The sequence below is a fragment of the Erpetoichthys calabaricus genome, chromosome 8 (genome assembly GCF_900747795.2).
Source record: "Erpetoichthys calabaricus chromosome 8, fErpCal1.3, whole genome shotgun sequence".
NCBI classification, from domain to species: Eukaryota; Metazoa; Chordata; class Cladistia; order Polypteriformes; family Polypteridae; genus Erpetoichthys; species Erpetoichthys calabaricus.
Window position 1 is genome coordinate 25149402 of NC_041401.2, and position 13979 is coordinate 25163380.

Sequence of the window (13979 nt, forward strand, 5' to 3'; positions counted from 1 at the left end):
AAAAATTAAGTAATACATCACAGCATAATACCCTCATTGTACTGGAAACTTCCACAGCTGTAAATGGAGTTTATATCCAAAAAGAGAATGAATTGCTCCAAATTGATAATAAGTATTTCATTTAATATATCTGAAGTACAATTAAGTCCTTTGTGTTTATGACAGTCAATCCTTAGTCAATTATAACACTGAAGTACTTCACATTTTTGAGTGACTTTTAACAGAAACGCATTACAAGAAAGCCTTTGATTTACACAGTGGAATTAAATGAAAATCAAAAATGACCTTTTTTGTTTACCAAATAGATTTATAGAATATTGATATATTATGACAGACCAAATGTTGGCTTTGTCAGCAGAGTCACACATTTGAGGCGCACTTGATCGGACCACATTTACCTTCACGCACACCTTGATAGAAAGTGTCCAAAGGGAACTGCTGAGCTGAAAATGACCAGGAGATGAACAGAAACCAACAGGAGAAGACTAAAGCCTGGTGGGTAAGAAGACGGGAATCAGAAGACCAAAAGAACCATACATCAAGGTCAGAAATGCAAAGCTAGGAAAAACGATGCAAAAATATTCTCACGTGACCTTGTTTTAACTGGATGTAAAAAAGTGGCCGATGATTGCATTAAGTGTGGTTTACTCTAAACCTACTCACTGGTCTCTGTTATTCTTCAGAAGCTGTAACTGTAGATGGTGCATTTCCCAGACAGCATATACCATAAGTCACTTTCAGCATCTTCTGGTTATTATTGGACTTCAAACCCTGAGGTTGTGGGTTCAAATCCTGCCACTGACACTGTGTGATCCTGAGCAAGTCGTTTTGCTGGCCTGTGCTCCAACTGGATAAAGAAATGTAACCAATTATCGGTATGGATGAAGGTGTCACCAAAATAAATAAATGTAAACCTTTCAAAAGTGTATTGTGTATAGAGGGGTGGGCAAAAGTAGGTTTATGATTGTCAGTACGGGAGGCCAGCAATCTGAGCTCTTACAAGATCCTACCCAAGTGCACTGTGCCATTATGACATTCTTTTGAGTTAATAAAGCTATTGTAATAATCATAGCCTGCATGTCTTTTTTTGTGTGACCTGTACTGTAAACCTACTTTAGCCCACCCAAGTATATATATATTGTCACATGCATGATTTGGTACGGGGGTCGCCAACTCTGGTTCTGGAGGACCACCAACTCTGGTTCTGGAGGACCACCAAGGCTGCAGGTTTTCATTCCAACCCTTTTCTTAATGAGTGTCCCGTTTTTGCTGCTAATTCACTCTTTTTGAACTAATTTGAATTGACTTGCTCTAGAAGACTCAGACCCCATTAATTGTTTCTTTTTCATTAATTAGCAGCCAGACAATAATGAAATACAAAATGAGCCAAAACAACTGGTGTCCAATATACAATATCTGAAAATGAAGAACGATGAAGGTCTCAGGAATGTTGGTCTGCTCAGGTCCAAAAAATATTTTAATGGAGCTCTTAGAAAAGAGAAAACCAACAATTTCAGAAATGTCTGCTGTTGCACAATGAGAGCAGCAACAAGCCATGGAATTAAAGAACAGGAGGTTTCATTAACAACAAGAATCGGTGCCTCATTAAGCAACTGGTTGGAGTGAAACTGGTTGGAGTTTGAGGCCCTGCCTTAGTTGGTCTTCTGTTGGCTCACTCACTTCACATTTCATTTCTGTTTGGGTACCGTTTAAGGAAAGAAATTAAGCAATTCAGAGGAACAAATCTTAAAAAAGCAATTCAATTAAAATTAATTCACAAGAAGTTAATCTGCAGCACAAACAGGGCACTCATTAAAAAAAAAAAAAAGGGGCTAGAATGAAAACCTGCAGCTATGGTGGTCCTCCCGGACTGGATTTGGCGACCCCTGATCAGGGAGACAACTTCAAGGCTCATCTACTGATAATCACACTCCAAACCAGAGTGTGGCGCTGTTGCCTAATGCCTTTTCTTTTCTTCACTCTGTAGAATGAATGATTGACATTCACTCCTCTGCTGTCATCACTTCCAGGTTCCACCCCCTTCCTGAACACACCCCTTTTAGTTCTCCACCTTGAAAACTGGCTCTGACACCATCTTGGGGCAGTCTGAAGAAGACGAGTGCCTCAATAAGTCCACATCATATTTGCTGTTCCTTTTTCTGTTCAATTCAACCATTCATAATTATACAGGGTTCACATAGGTGCTCCAATGCTTTACGATGAGTCCTTTGATTTACGATATATTATACACACACTCACACAGTTCAATACATAAAGTTGATGTGTGTTTGACTGGTATGCACCGATTCCCCATTTGTTCAGTGGTATTTTTTGCTAGTACTTTAAAAACAGCATTTCTAGTGCATTTGCATACTTCATTTTCTAATCTGTAAAGGATTTTGATGCATGCCATTTACTATTTGGAGCATTTCCAATTTTGTATACTGCATTTGCAGGGTTTTCAAGTTGTTTTTGCATCTGGTGTCACCATTATTCATTCTGCTTTCATATTACCAGACTTTATAGAATTTACTGTTTGGCACATTTTTCTCTTCTTTTTCAAGGATTATTTCCTGACATAAGCAAACTGCTCTGGGTCCCTCCGACTTTGGAGGTTTCCCCAACCCCACACAGAGAAGGGCGAGGGTCCCAAAATAAGTATGCCACTAAGGGTCCCAGAAAGGCTAGCTCTAGTCCTGCTCCCCATTCTAATTTCTACTCTGCCCAATCCCCCCAACCCCATTTATAGGGTTACAACAAGCCAAAAGACTGTCTTAGCAGCTGTAGCAGGAGGCTGGGGGCCATACCCAGCCGGGATGCCCAGAAGGACGTGTGTACGTCCCCCGGGCCATGAGGGGTCAACCGCCCTGGATAAGAAGGGGACCACAGGGACTGAGCCAGGAGGCTCAAACCTATAGAGGCCCGTGGCCTCCGCCAGGGGGCGCCCCGAGCATCATGGAGCCCGGGAAACCTGCACTTCCGCCACACCTGGGAAGGTGGAGGAAGGACCTTCTAGGGACACACGGAGTGCTTCCGGGTACAAGGGCAGCACTTCCACCACACCAGGAAGTGCTGCTGGAAGAGCATCATCTGGAGCACATCCGGGTGGAAATAAAAGGGGCTGCCTCACTCCAATCAGAGAGCTAGAGTCGGGAGCGGGACGAAGCTCCCATGAGGAAAGGAAAGGCGACTCGAAGAGGACATTGGGAGAGGCCCGTGTTAAGGGTGATTGGTGCGGGAGCGCTGTGTACTGTGGGGACTTTATTGAAGAAAATAAACGTGCCGTTTTATAAAAAGTGTTGGTGTGTGTCTGGTGGTGTTCAGACCCATGTCTCACACAGCACAAGGCAGGAGTCAGCCTGGGAGTGGATGCTAATCCTTTGCTCATTGACAATGAGACAATTTATGGTTCAATTCAATTCAGTTTGTTTTGGATAACAACAACAACAATTCATTTCTTTCTGAGCCCTCCAAAAAATCTCCCAGAAGGAATGCCTCAATAGGCTTTAACGGGCCCCAGCATTGACTCTCTAAGAAGACAGGAGACCCCCACTCCCCCAAAAAAGGAAGAAATCTTGGGAAAGGCAATTCAGAGAGAAACCCCGTTAGATGAAATGGGGTAAATACAACACAAACAAGAACACAAGTGACCCTCTTCACAGAGCTCGATAGCCAATTTATCATGACCACCTCAGAAACAGAATACAACAGTACAAATTACACAGCAAAATGCAAGAATAGATGATACCACTCACTAAATACAGAACTAGCACATATAAGGATACAGTTTTGTTCAAATATATCAAAAACAAAGTATAAATGAAATTAACATAAATGAAAAACTGCAAGATCTGTCCATCAGCATCACCGAGGTCTCCGGGACTGCATCTGGCTTGTCAGACTCCGTTTCTACAATTGGCTGATGGACAGACGTTTTGTATAACGTTCATCATGGAGTACAGGTGCAGAGCGTTGGGACGACTTCAAAGTTTACAAATTACCAGTGACATCATGCCTACGTGTAAAGGACACAGATTTGTTTAAACACACAGGAAAATAAAGTGGTTTGAAACCAGTTAACACCAACATAGCACAGCAAAATCCGTCCATTAATGAACTGTACCGTGGTCTTCATCTGTGTAATGTTTAAATAGCCACACAGAAACACAGATGACGTCATATGGGACTCCCAGGCTTTTAATTATCATAGATACTCGCATAGAAGTCGGGTCTTGAAACCCGAAAAAAAAAAAAAAAAAATAGATCATACAACTCAGACCCCGACTTATATGCCTATTCAAAAATACAACGCTTAAAACCATTCTATGATAGGATTTTCCAATGCCGATCAGGAGGCAATGCCAATTTGCAAAGCAAACTTTGTCTTAGGCATTTTTCTTAATACAGTAATCCCTCGCTATATCGCGCTTCGACTTTCGCGGCTTCAGTCTATCGTGGATTTAATATGTAAGCATATTTAAAATGTATATCACGGATTTTTCGCTGGTTCGTGGGTTTCAGTGGACAAAGGGTCTTTTAATTTCTGGTACATGCTTCCTCAGTTGGTTTGCCCGGTTGATTTCATACAAGGGACTCTATTAGCAGATGGCTGAGAAGCTACCCAACCAGAGCACATATTACGTATTAAATAAAACTCAAATATATTGTGAGCAGGGGGGCTGTTTGCACCCCTAGAGGATACGGACGCTCCTCAAAAAACGCTGAAAGACTACCTTCACATTGCTCTCTTCCTTGCTGGGCTTACTTGCGGCTGCGTTGTCAAGCGATATGCTTCCCGCAGGGTGCTTCACATACTTAAAAGCCCAAACAGCACCAATCGGTTTTTGATTGTTTGCTTTTCTCTCTCTCTCTGACATTCTCTGCTCCTGACGCGCACTCCTTTGAAGAGGAAAATATGTTTGCATTCTTTTAATTGTGAGAGGGAACGGTCATCTCTGTCTTGTCATGGAGCACATTTAAACTTTTGAAAAAGAGACAAATGTTGGTTTGCAGTGTTTGAATAACGTTCCTGTCTCTCTACAACCTCCTGTGTTTCTGTGCAAATCTGTGACCCAAGCGTGACAATATAAAAATAACCAAATAAACATATGGTTTCTACTTCACAGATTTTTACCTTTTGCAGGGGATTCTGGAACGCAACCCCCGCAATGGAGGAGGAATCACTGTACATCTTCTTACCTCCTCCAATTTCGCATCAGCTTCTCCGACACATCAAATTTTGTTGCAGAAGCAGTTATCAATTTCTTTCGCCACTTCAACAACGATTAATTTAAAACCAGCTTCATATTTCCTTCTGATTGAACGCTCCATCGTAGATAAGGGATACTCTTATGATAAAGGTATAGGAGGGTGTGAGATACAAAAAAACACAAAATGGTGCAAACATTACTTCAGAATAGTTCGGGTATTACCGTGTGGTCACGTAGGCACAAAACAGAAAAAAAAAGTCTGTGTGCTCTGTGGTTACTCTCTCAGGTGGGTGTTAGCATATCGTAATCTCTTGGACCAATAGCGTGAGTTTTCAACATTCAATTTGTACGACCGACATTATAAAATATTAGATATTATACAGTAAAATCAAGTCCCGACTTATGCATGGGAGAACTTACACGCGAGTATATACGGTATTTCATGCCCTCCAGGCCCCTGCCCACTCCCAATTCTTGATGCCAACTTTGTTTTGTTCTAAAATAATAAATAAATAAATAAATAAATAAATAAATAAATAAAAGTACAATTGAATAGGTCATCAGCATGTCAACAATGCTTTGTGTGAATTTTATTGTAGTCCGTTTTCCCCGAATCAATTTCCCCTCAAGAGGCTTGCAAAAGCATGAGTGACACAAGAATGGAGGGGATTTTGGCCCACTTCACCACCCCACACATGTTGGCTTATATTAGGTTGACCAGATATTAACAGGAAGATGTTCTGAACCCTGTCAAGGCTAACCATTGAACCAGGGGATTCATCCACCCATTACTTGAATCTGCTTATGTCACAGGTCACCAGTGCCCCACCTAACACCACTAGCTGAAAGACAGAGAACCCATCCTGGACAGGATGTACCAAACCCTCACGGACAGACACTACGACAGCCTGGAGTAGTCGATTACCCTGAATGCAGACGTTTAAAATGTCACAAACAGGAGGAAAGACCTCCAAACACCTCAGAAACCGAAGCTAAGGTTTCAGTAATGTAGTGACATTAAGTTTTGTTGGACCCCCACCCATAATCACAACAGGTCCACTCTGTGAACCATTACAGTGTCACATGCAGCTGGAGTCGATCCTCACATCACTGGGTGCAAGGCAAGAACCAAACCAGGAAGGGATGGCAGTCTACCACAAGGCGTACTCAGATTCATGCTAACTGCCAACTCTCATTCTTCCAGTACTGTATTTTGGGGTGGGGGGGTTTGCGGGGGAACGGTAAGTTGCACAGTGAAGGTTATCCTGACATCAGTGCAAGGCAAGAAGCACCCCTGGACAGGACACACTCATGGGCTAATCAACACCCCATCTATCTTATAAATCTCGGCCGTGTGCTGTGTGGTTCCTCTCTCAGGTGGGCGTTAGCATATCGTAATCTCTTGGACCAATAGCACGAGTTTTTCGCATTCGACTTATACAACTGACATTATAAAATATTGGAAATTATATGATAAAATCAAGCCCCAACTTATACGCGGGAGAACTCACACGCGAGTATACGTATACGGTACTTCATGCCCTCCAGGCCCCTGCACACCCCCACCCCCAATTCCTGATGCCAACTTTGTTTTGTTCTAAAATAAATAGAAAAAAAAAGTAAAATTGAAAAGGTCATAATGGATGTCAACAATGCTTTGTGTGACTTTATTGTAGTTCATTTTCCCCATTAGAGGCTTGCAGAAGTATGAGGGACACAAGAATGGAGGGGATTTTGGCCCACTTCACCAGCCCACACACGTTAGCTTATTTTAAGGTCACCAGTTAGTATGCTCAGATAATAACAGGAAGATGTTCTGAACCCTGTCAAGGTGAACCATTGAACCAGGGGATTCATCCACCCATTACTAACAGCACTAGATGAAAAACAGAGAACCCATCCTGGACAGGATGTACCAAACCCTCATGGACAGACACCAGGACAGCCTAGAGTAGTCAATTACCCTGAATGCACATGTTTAAAATGTCACAAACAGGAGGAAAGACCTTCAAAACGCCTTAGAAACTGCAGTATGTCTCAGGAACAGAAATACAGTGGCATTAAGTTCTGTTGGAACTCCACCCATAATCACAAAATGTCCACTCTGTGAACCATCACAGTATCACATGCAGCTGAGAGAGAGAGATAGGTTGATAGGTAGATGGATGAAAGGCACTCATCCAATGAACTGCGATGGACAACCTAACCTGCGTATTGTTGAGGTATGGGAACTCATTAAACAAAACTGACCTAGATTGTGATCAAACCGAAAACTGAACCCCTGCTGCTGGAGCGGTGCTAAACCCCAGTGCCACCATGCTGATGCCACTGTAAACCATTAACAACAAGGTGAAGGATCTGAGAGAGAAAAAGTGAGGCAGTGAGAGGACTGAAACGGGCTGCCTTATATGAACAACAGGAAGATGTTCTGAACCCAGTCAAGGCTAACCACTGATTCCGGACTTCATTTAATGAACTATGATGGACAACCTAACCCGTATATTTTTGAGGTATGGGAATTCATTAAACAAAATTGTCATAGACTGATCAAACTGAAAAGCTGAACCCCTGTTGCTGGCGCAGTGCTAAACCCAAGTGCCACCATGCCAATGCCACTGTAAACCATTAACAGGAAGGTTAAGGATCAGAGAGAGAAAAGCGAGGCAGTGAGAGGACTGAAACCGGCCGCCTCATGCGCCATCCGGTGTCACAGCACAGCCACTCTCCCTAACACAAATACACACACACACAAAAAATAAAGCTGCTGCTTATATCCAGCTAAAAACACATCACCTATAAATCGTACAGCCCTGTACCAGCAACCTAAACTTAACCTCGGCCATATCAGTATTTACTCATGGGGCTTTTAAATACTTTTATCACAAGAGCTACGTCAGGACAAAAGCCATACCCAAGGACGTGGGCCTCCCACCAACACTCTGAACTTTGGCCCCTCGCTGGACGAGGAATTACAAAACTGAGCCGTCTGCTTTTCAGCTGTATGAGCCGGCGTTTCAGGAAAGGCCACTTACTTCAATTATCCGACTTCTTTTGCTCCATCAGCTGGCGCCATGCACTTTTTTTTTTTTATATTCTTATTTATTTATTCCCTCAAGCGCCCAACATTACTGTCAATAAATTATTCAGTTTATAAAATAACACACACTTTATTCTAATTACAAATGTAAAAGCATTGAGACAATATGCCCCCCCCCCCCTAATTTTTGAGTCCTCTCATTTTTTTGGGGATGTTACCAAATGCTGAAGATGTGAAACTTTAATTGCTTTATTCAAAACAGCTGTTTCGTAAACCGCTGGCTAAATGCTGCGCTGCACTTTTCTCTCGTGATGCAACGGAAATTACTTTTAATAGCCGTCCCCTGCCTTCTTGTCGTCTTTATTATTTTAAGAAGTTTTATGTTGTGATGGCAGAGAGGATGGGAAAAATAAAACATTAAAAAAAAAAAAAACGAATTCGAAAGATTCAGAAGAGGAAGGCGTGCGCCGTGGTCCTCATCTGTGTAAAGTTTAAATAGCCATACAGAAACACGGATGACGTCACATGGGACTCCCAGGCTTTTAATTATTTCATGCCCTTCAGGCCGACACCCATCCCCAATTCTTGATGCCAACTTTGCTTTGTTCTAAAATAGGAAAAATTATTGAAAATTGAAAAGGTCATCAGGACGTCAACAATGCTTTGTGCGACTTTTATTGTAGTCTGGTTTTCCGAATCCGTTTTTCCCATTAGAGGCTTGCAGAGGTATGAGTAACACAAGAATGGAGGGGATTTCAGCCCACTTCACCAGCCCACACATGTTGGTTTATATTAGGTTGACCAGTTAGTATGCTCAGATAATAACAGGAAGATGTTCTGAACCCTGTCGAGGTTAACCATTAAACCAGGGGGTTCATCCACCCATTACTTGAATCTGCTTCTGCCACAGGTCACCAGTGTCCCATCTAACACCACTAGCTGAAAGACAGAGAACCCATCCTGGACAGGATGTCAGTCCATGACAACAAACCCTCACAGACATACACCAGGAATGTGTGGAGTAGTCAATTACCCTGAACGCAGGTGTTTAAAATGTCACAAACAGGAGGAAGGACCTCAAAACACCTCAAAAACTGAAGCTACAGTTATTACAGATACAGTAATGTAGTGACATTAAGTTCTCTTGGACCCCCACCCATAATCACAACATGTCCACTCTGTGAACCATTACAGTGTCACATGCAGCTGGAGTCGATCCTCACATCACTGGGTGCAAGGCAAGAACCAAACCAGGAGGGGATGGCAGTCTACCACAAGGCACACTCAGATCCACGCTAATTCAATTAGTTTCCAACTCTCTTATTCCAGTACTGCATTTTGGGGTTGCACAGTGAAGGTTATCTTGATATCACTGTCTGCTAGGCAACAATCACCCCTGGACAGGACATGGGATAATCTACACCCACTCTAGCTTATTCATTCATTTTCAAATGCTCAAGCATTCCCAACTGGGAAGGGGAAGTTGAGAAGAAAATTTGAAGTAGGCCTACTTTGTGAAATTGCAATATTATGGTTATTTGAACTTAAAAATAAAATTGCTAAAAACAGTGTTTTAAAACAACCTCCTCTGTGGGAGTAAATTTATTTTCAAAAAGTTGCCACAGGGTGTATGGGCCAAAAAGGCTGGGAACCCCTGCCATAAACAGATAGGTAGATGGATGAAAGGCACTATATGAGATAGAGGGAGGGGTAAATGGATGAATGGCACTATAAGAGAGAGAGAGAGAGAGAGAGAGAGGAGTAGATGGATGAAAGGTACTATATAAGAGAGAGAGAGAGGGGGTAGATGGATGAAAGGCATATGAGAGAGTAGATGGATGAAAGGCACTATGTAAGAGAGAGAGAGAGAGAGAGAGAGACACAGAGGAGTTGATGGATGAAAGGCACTATATGAGAGAGAGAGAGAGAGAGAGAGAGAGAGAGAGAGAGAGAGAGAGAGAGTGGTAGATGGATGAAAGGTACTATATGAGAGAGAGAGAGAGAGAGAGAGTGGTAGATGGATGAAAGGTACTATATGAGAGAGAGAGGGGGGTAGATGGATGAAAGGCACTATATGAGAGAGTAGATGGATGAAAGGCACTATATGAGAGAGTAGATGGATGAAAGGCACTATATGAGAGAGAGCGAGAGAGAGAGAGAGAGAGAGGGGGGGGGTAGATGGATGAAAGGCACTATATGAGAGAGTAGATGGATGAAAGGCACTATATGAGAGAGAGAGAGAGAGAGAGAGAGAGAGAGAGAGAGTGGTAGATGGATGAAAGGTACTATATGAGAGAGAGAGAGAGAGAGAGAGAGAGAGAGAGAGAGGGGGGGGGGTAGATGGATGAAAGGCACTATATGAGAGAGTAGATGGATGAAAGGCACTATATGAGAGAGAGAGAGAGAGAGAGAGAGAGAGAGAGAGAGTGGTAGATGGATGAAAGGTACTATATGAGAGAGAGAGAGAGAGAGTGGTAGATGGATGAAAGGTACTATATAAGAGAGAGAGGGGTAGATGGATGAATGGCACTATATGAGAGAGAGAGGGGTAGATGGATGAAAGGCACTATATGAGAGAGAGAGAGAGGTGGAAATTTGGCTTTTTACAGAAGCTCAAATAAATGAAAATGTATACACACACACACACAATATCCTCTGAACACACACCAGAATGACTAAAAAGAAAGAAATCTTCTGACTTGGCAGTTACAGTCATATTGAGGCATTATGCAGATGTTTCCATTCCTAAAGCATCAGGCAAAAGTAAGAAACCAGCCATGGATGGGATGACGACACATTCTTAAACATATTCACCATTATTCAGTCACTTTCCAAACCTATTCATCCATCCATCCATTTTCTAAAGCCACTTCATCCAGCAAGCACAGTACACAAGGCAGGATCAATCCCTGGACAGGCCACCAGTCCATCACAGGGTGAGCACACACCGGCCAACTTAGCAATGCCAATTCACCTACCCTGCACATCTTTGAACTGTGGGAGGAAACCCACACTGACACAAGGAGAACATACAGATCAACTTATTTCAATAAATCACTATGTAGGGTTGCAGAGCTTATTCAAACATTATCAAGGGTGCAGGGCAGGAATCAACCTTGGAGGGGATGCCAGCACATCACATCTACACTTACATTGGTGCTTCTTCATTCACTTATTTTGCAATAACACTTATTTCAGTGCAGTACCTGAAGAACATCAGCCACAGGGCTGGGAACCAACCTTGGATAGGATGACAGTACCTCACCTGGCAGATTCACATACCCTCACTCCTTTATTCTCTCAGTTTACAAAGGCTAATAATATGACACTGTATGTTCAGCATTGTTAAGGAAAAGGGGGGGTACTAACCCTGGAAGGGACACCAGTGATATTCCGCACATTTACATGGCACATTAATCCTCTCACCTTCCATATCTACTTATTCTAATTTCAGGAGGTGTGGTGGCAGAGTTTATCCTGATGTCATTAAAGAATCAACCCCGTGGTGGGATGTCATCATCTCACATGGCACATCTACACACACATTGGTGCTTTTCCATTCACTCGCCCTCAAAATCCATTTATTTTATTGTGGTGTCTGTGTGAGGGCAGAGCTTATCTTGATAGCATTAAGGGATCACCCTGGATGGTCATCACAGGACATATTCATTTAGTCTCAAAGGAGCGTAGGGAAGCAACTTAACAGAGAGCACAGCGACACCAGGTATCAAATCAACCTGATATGCAGGTTATTGGGACGTGGAGGAAAACTGCCAAGGACGCAGACAAGATGCAAACTAACTCCAAATGGACGTTTACTGTTTATGGTGGTCTGGAAAGACCGTGGTGACCTCAGCTGTTTATAATTTTTTTTTTTTTTTTAAAGTTTCCTTTGAACTTGTGTCATAGCCACTAGCCTAATAATAATTGACCATCATGAAGAATTGCTTTAGTAAAGTTTGACTTCAAATATCAGCTCAGATTTTTTTTTTTGAGCTCATCAGTGCCAACATTTGCCTATTTATTAGAAATGCTCAATGTTTAGGAAGAAACTGCACAATGGAAGATGAAGAGCATCAAGTAGAGACCAATAATGGAGCAAAACAATTTGGATTTTTTTCAAAAGGAATGACGACACCAACTAGATGGCAACTTCAGATCTAGGCAGCCATTATCAATATACCAATTGGAAGACAGCCTGTAATGGGCATCCTGGGCCAAATTTGGGCATCCTTGATTTAGAAAGAAAGAACTAAAAAAGTGCTTGTATCCTTAATTAGGAAGAAACTGCACAATGGAAGATGAAGACCATCAAGTAGAGACCAATAATGGAGGCACAACTATTTGGATTTTTGTCAAAAGGAATGACGACACCAACTAAGTGGGAACTTCAGATCCAGGCAGCCATTATCAATATACCAGTTGGCAGACGGCCTGTAATGGAAACCTAGAGCCACTAGGCCAAGTTTGAGCATCCTTGATTTAGAAAGAACTAAACAAAGTGCTTGTATCTCCTTAATTAAATAGTGCTAAACATGAAAACTCACCTCCCCAAGTCCCTGGGTTCAAATCCCAGGCTGGTCACTGGTATGGAGTTTACATGTTCATGGTACTATGGATTTCATCCCACATCTGCAAATGCTTGGTTAACTGGCAGCCCCTAACTGACCCCTTGTGAATGTACCTTGTGATGGAGTGGCATCCCATCCAGGGTTGGTTCAGTCAATGGAATAAATGAATATAAGGCAAACGAGAAAACACTAATTAAGACACTCTGATCCGTATAAGCCAAAACATCTCTCTTTAAATCTAAACCTGTGCCCAAAACCATCATTTTGAAGTTCACTTACGCTGCCCCCCGCTGACTTGACAGGCGTCTTCTCAAAGATCATCTTCAGGCTGTCCAGTGGGATGTCGAACCTCTCGATCTTGCGAGATGCCTGCATGTCCTCTCTGACCACTTCTCCAGCGATTCGTGCTTCAACTTCCATGTGCACAGCGACGTTCTAGCCGGGCTCCAGGTAGCTGGTAACGCCTGTGGCAAACAGAAAGAGTGAGAGAGAGCGCACAAGTGAGGCAGGAGAGGCTTGATAATACTTTCTGTGATGTCAGGAGGGCGGCACTTTCGCGGAGCAGAGAGCACAGCCGGCAGACAGATGTACAGTACACTGGAGGCTGGCTGGCTGAATGAAGCGCCAATAGAAAAATAAGGGAAGAAAGAAAAAAAAGAATGAAGTGCCTCAGGACAGCAACTTTCGAGCTCCCAGCAGCAGAGCCACATGAGAGCCTGAACGCCGGGCATGACTCCCACTTCTGCTTTAGACAGATCATGAACTTCTCCTGAGCAGGCTTGCTGCCAAAAACATTGTGTTTTGGATCCCTGCCACAAACCACCCCCATCCCAATCATCTTCTTTTTTTTTTTTTTTGATGTTGGTCATTTCAACCTCAGTGAAGTTGCTGTCCTGACTTCAAATTCCTAAATCAGGGTTAAAACAGAAACCAGGAAAAGTCACAACCATTCAGGGATCCCCCGTGAAAAGAAAAAAAGAAAAAACTTCTCCTTCCAGAAGGGTAAAACCTTCAGCGTGAAGCTGCCAGAATCCCTGGAGGAAAATTCCCAGGCTAACGGGAAACACGAACAGGAAAAGACGTCAGCGGCTAGCACTTCCTTTCAATGGAAAACAGGGCTTCGGCCAAAAGGCTTTCTGAAAAATCCCCTCAGTATTCCAA

General features: G+C 42.8%; 1 protein-coding gene across 1 annotated transcript in view; it reads right to left on the reverse strand.

Annotated features, from left to right (window-relative positions):
• LOC114655408 (xin actin-binding repeat-containing protein 2-like) overlaps nucleotides 1–13614 on the reverse strand; it is a 293034-nt gene extending 279420 nt beyond the window's left edge. The window contains 1 exon segment of the mRNA XM_051930911.1: nucleotides 13098–13614. Within this exon segment, the coding sequence (XP_051786871.1) occupies nucleotides 13098–13238 (141 nt within the window). The 5' untranslated portion in view covers nucleotides 13239–13614.
• Nucleotides 13615–13979: the final 365 nt, after the last annotated feature.